Source organism: Penaeus japonicus, unplaced genomic scaffold (assembly GCF_977035675.1).
Source record: "Penaeus japonicus unplaced genomic scaffold, GWHDUDI00000001_assembly GWHDUDI00000003, whole genome shotgun sequence".
NCBI classification, from domain to species: domain Eukaryota; kingdom Metazoa; phylum Arthropoda; class Malacostraca; order Decapoda; family Penaeidae; genus Penaeus; species Penaeus japonicus.
Window position 1 is genome coordinate 16,909,267 of NW_028234405.1, and position 2,343 is coordinate 16,911,609.

Sequence of the window (2,343 nt, forward strand, 5' to 3'; positions counted from 1 at the left end):
CATATACACTGTGTATATAAACAAATAGATAGACATATTTATACATATCTACTTATAAATGTATATACATGACACATATATACATTCCATCCATGGATATAGATGGCGCTAAAACAATTAAGATTACGGAGCGAAACGTGCTCTGTAGCGGCGGGTTGTTTTTTCGTGATTTTAAGACTACTAGATCGCATGTTTATTTGATTGGCTTATCAGTCAGATTAACACGGAATAATGACGTAAGAATTTAAAAAAACGGTATACAATCCCAAGCGTCTAAAGTAATATATATCTCGTTTTTTTTGTTTTTTTTTTCATCTATTCGTACATAAACAAAGAATGATGTAATTGTAAAGGTGTTCTGAGCTTCATATTGGGTAAGCTATGGCTTAGTCAGTGTGTTATCAGCTACATATAGGGCACGTAACATTTTAAAGATATGCTGGTGAGATAAATCACGTAGATTTGTATTCACGGCTTTTCGAACGTTTTCGCACATTCCGATTTCATTAATTCAGGGTTGCATAATGATTATCTTCGCCATTTCCGGATTTGTGGGAAATATTTAATAGGATTTTTAAATGCTATTCGGGATACCGGTTTTCCACAATTTGTTTTTCACCGGATGTTTGATAAGATTAAAACACTAATGGTACGTAATTTCTATGAATAAAACCGCACGTCATGTAAAGTCGTTAAGAGAACATCTTAACTCTCGCGTAGTTTATTTCGCTGCCTCTCTTGCACAAAGAGAAGACCGAACTCCCATATTTCTCTAAATCAACCTCCTAAAAAGGTCTATGCCGCCCACCGATTCCACCATCTTAAAAGCGACAAGAGATAAAAACACAGCGAAGGAGTTGATGTGATAAGATTGGCTGATAAACCGATAGAATAAAAAACCGATTGTATCGCGTCTCAGTTCCGTGATCGCCATCTAAGGTGGAGGTCTTATTTCTCTATCTTTGCAATCTTATCCTTATACAGTTATCTAAAACGCATATTGCTTGGGTGCTTTCGACGCCGTGCAAGGAGGAACAGGAGCCGAGTAGCTGCTAAAACCGTGAACGATATCTGAACAAGATAGAACAAGCTAAGCCAAAGTTTTGTTCTTCGTGGGACGTCGGTTTGGCGGTCAGGTGGTTTCAAAATCAAAGAAGAAAGAGCCTGTTATAAGAACCATCCACCATGGTTTTCAAAGCTCTTGGCGATATTAAAGTGAAGGCGGAGGTGAAGCCCACTGTGGATAACATCATGTGCCGCCTCCACTATCGATACACGTACATAAAGTACATGGCTTTTGTGCTATTGTGTACGCTCTATGATGCTATAGGTGAGTCTTCGAAGTCAGTTTTGTTTGCTCGTTTTTCCTATACTACGATTGATTTCAGGTGTACATCCTTTTACTTGATCCATTTAATCTCTCGATGGTTCTCTCGAATCTTCTTCCCTACTTCAATGCATTCCAGTTTCTTTCTTACCGCTATTTTATGATTTCTATGCACGCCTTTTGCCCATCGCCAAGCGCCTCTTCCCACGTCAGTTTCTTCTTCCATTATATCATTCATATCGCCACTGAGAAGGTTGTCATCACCAATCTTAATCATTACCACCCCATTTCCCCCCCAAATTATCAGGAAACCTGTCATCACACACGTCCAAAGAGACAGAATCACTTTTACCACCATGACTGGCTGTTGAAAGATGGCAGGGCAAGCAGAGAAAGCACTGACAATTGCAGTCTTGGACAAATAATGGACCTTCCTCTCAAGCTAACATTTCTCTCGCGCCTGACCTTTCAGCTTCACTAAACCCGTGGCTCTCAAAGAAGACAAGAACGAAATAGGTTAAAATCTGGAGGGAAAAAAAACAGGAATATGAATACAATAAACCTTACTTAGGGACAAATAAAAAAGAAAAGAAAAGTGAAAGAGAAACAGCGTTATTTTTATAGCGTATGGTTGTGCTTGTCTTATCCACAGGGGAAAAGATCCAGTGCCTGACGGACATCGACTCGGACTCCTACAAAGACGTCGTGAATAACTACTGCTTCATCATGGGCACTTTCACGGTGGACAGACTGCACGGGAAGCAAGTGGGGGTCCAAGTGCCCCACCCGGGTGTTGGGCCCCCCGAGCCCAACGATGAGCTCACGTTTCACTCCTACTACCAGTGGGTCCCCTTCGTGCTCTTCGTCCAAGTACGTTCCGTTTTTTAGTTTTGCTTCTCTCTCTCTCTCTCTCTCTCTCCTCTCTTTCTCTCTCTCTCTCTCTCTCTCTCTCTCTCTCTCTCTCTCTCTCTCTTCTCTCCTTCTCTCTCTCTCTCTCTCTCTCTCCCTCTCTCTCT

At 41.2% G+C, this 2,343-nt stretch overlaps 1 protein-coding gene across 1 annotated transcript in view; it reads left to right on the forward strand.

Moving 5' to 3' along the window:
• Positions 1-299: 299 nt before the first annotated feature.
• Positions 300-2,343, forward strand: part of LOC122263404 (innexin inx2) — a 6,382-nt gene continuing 4,338 nt past the window's right edge. Inside the window, exons 1-2 of the mRNA XM_043031814.2 lie at positions 300-1,330; positions 1,980-2,197. Of these exons, the coding sequence (XP_042887748.2) occupies positions 1,186-1,330; positions 1,980-2,197 (363 nt within the window). The 5' untranslated portion in view covers positions 300-1,185. The remainder of the gene's footprint in view (positions 1,331-1,979; positions 2,198-2,343) is intronic.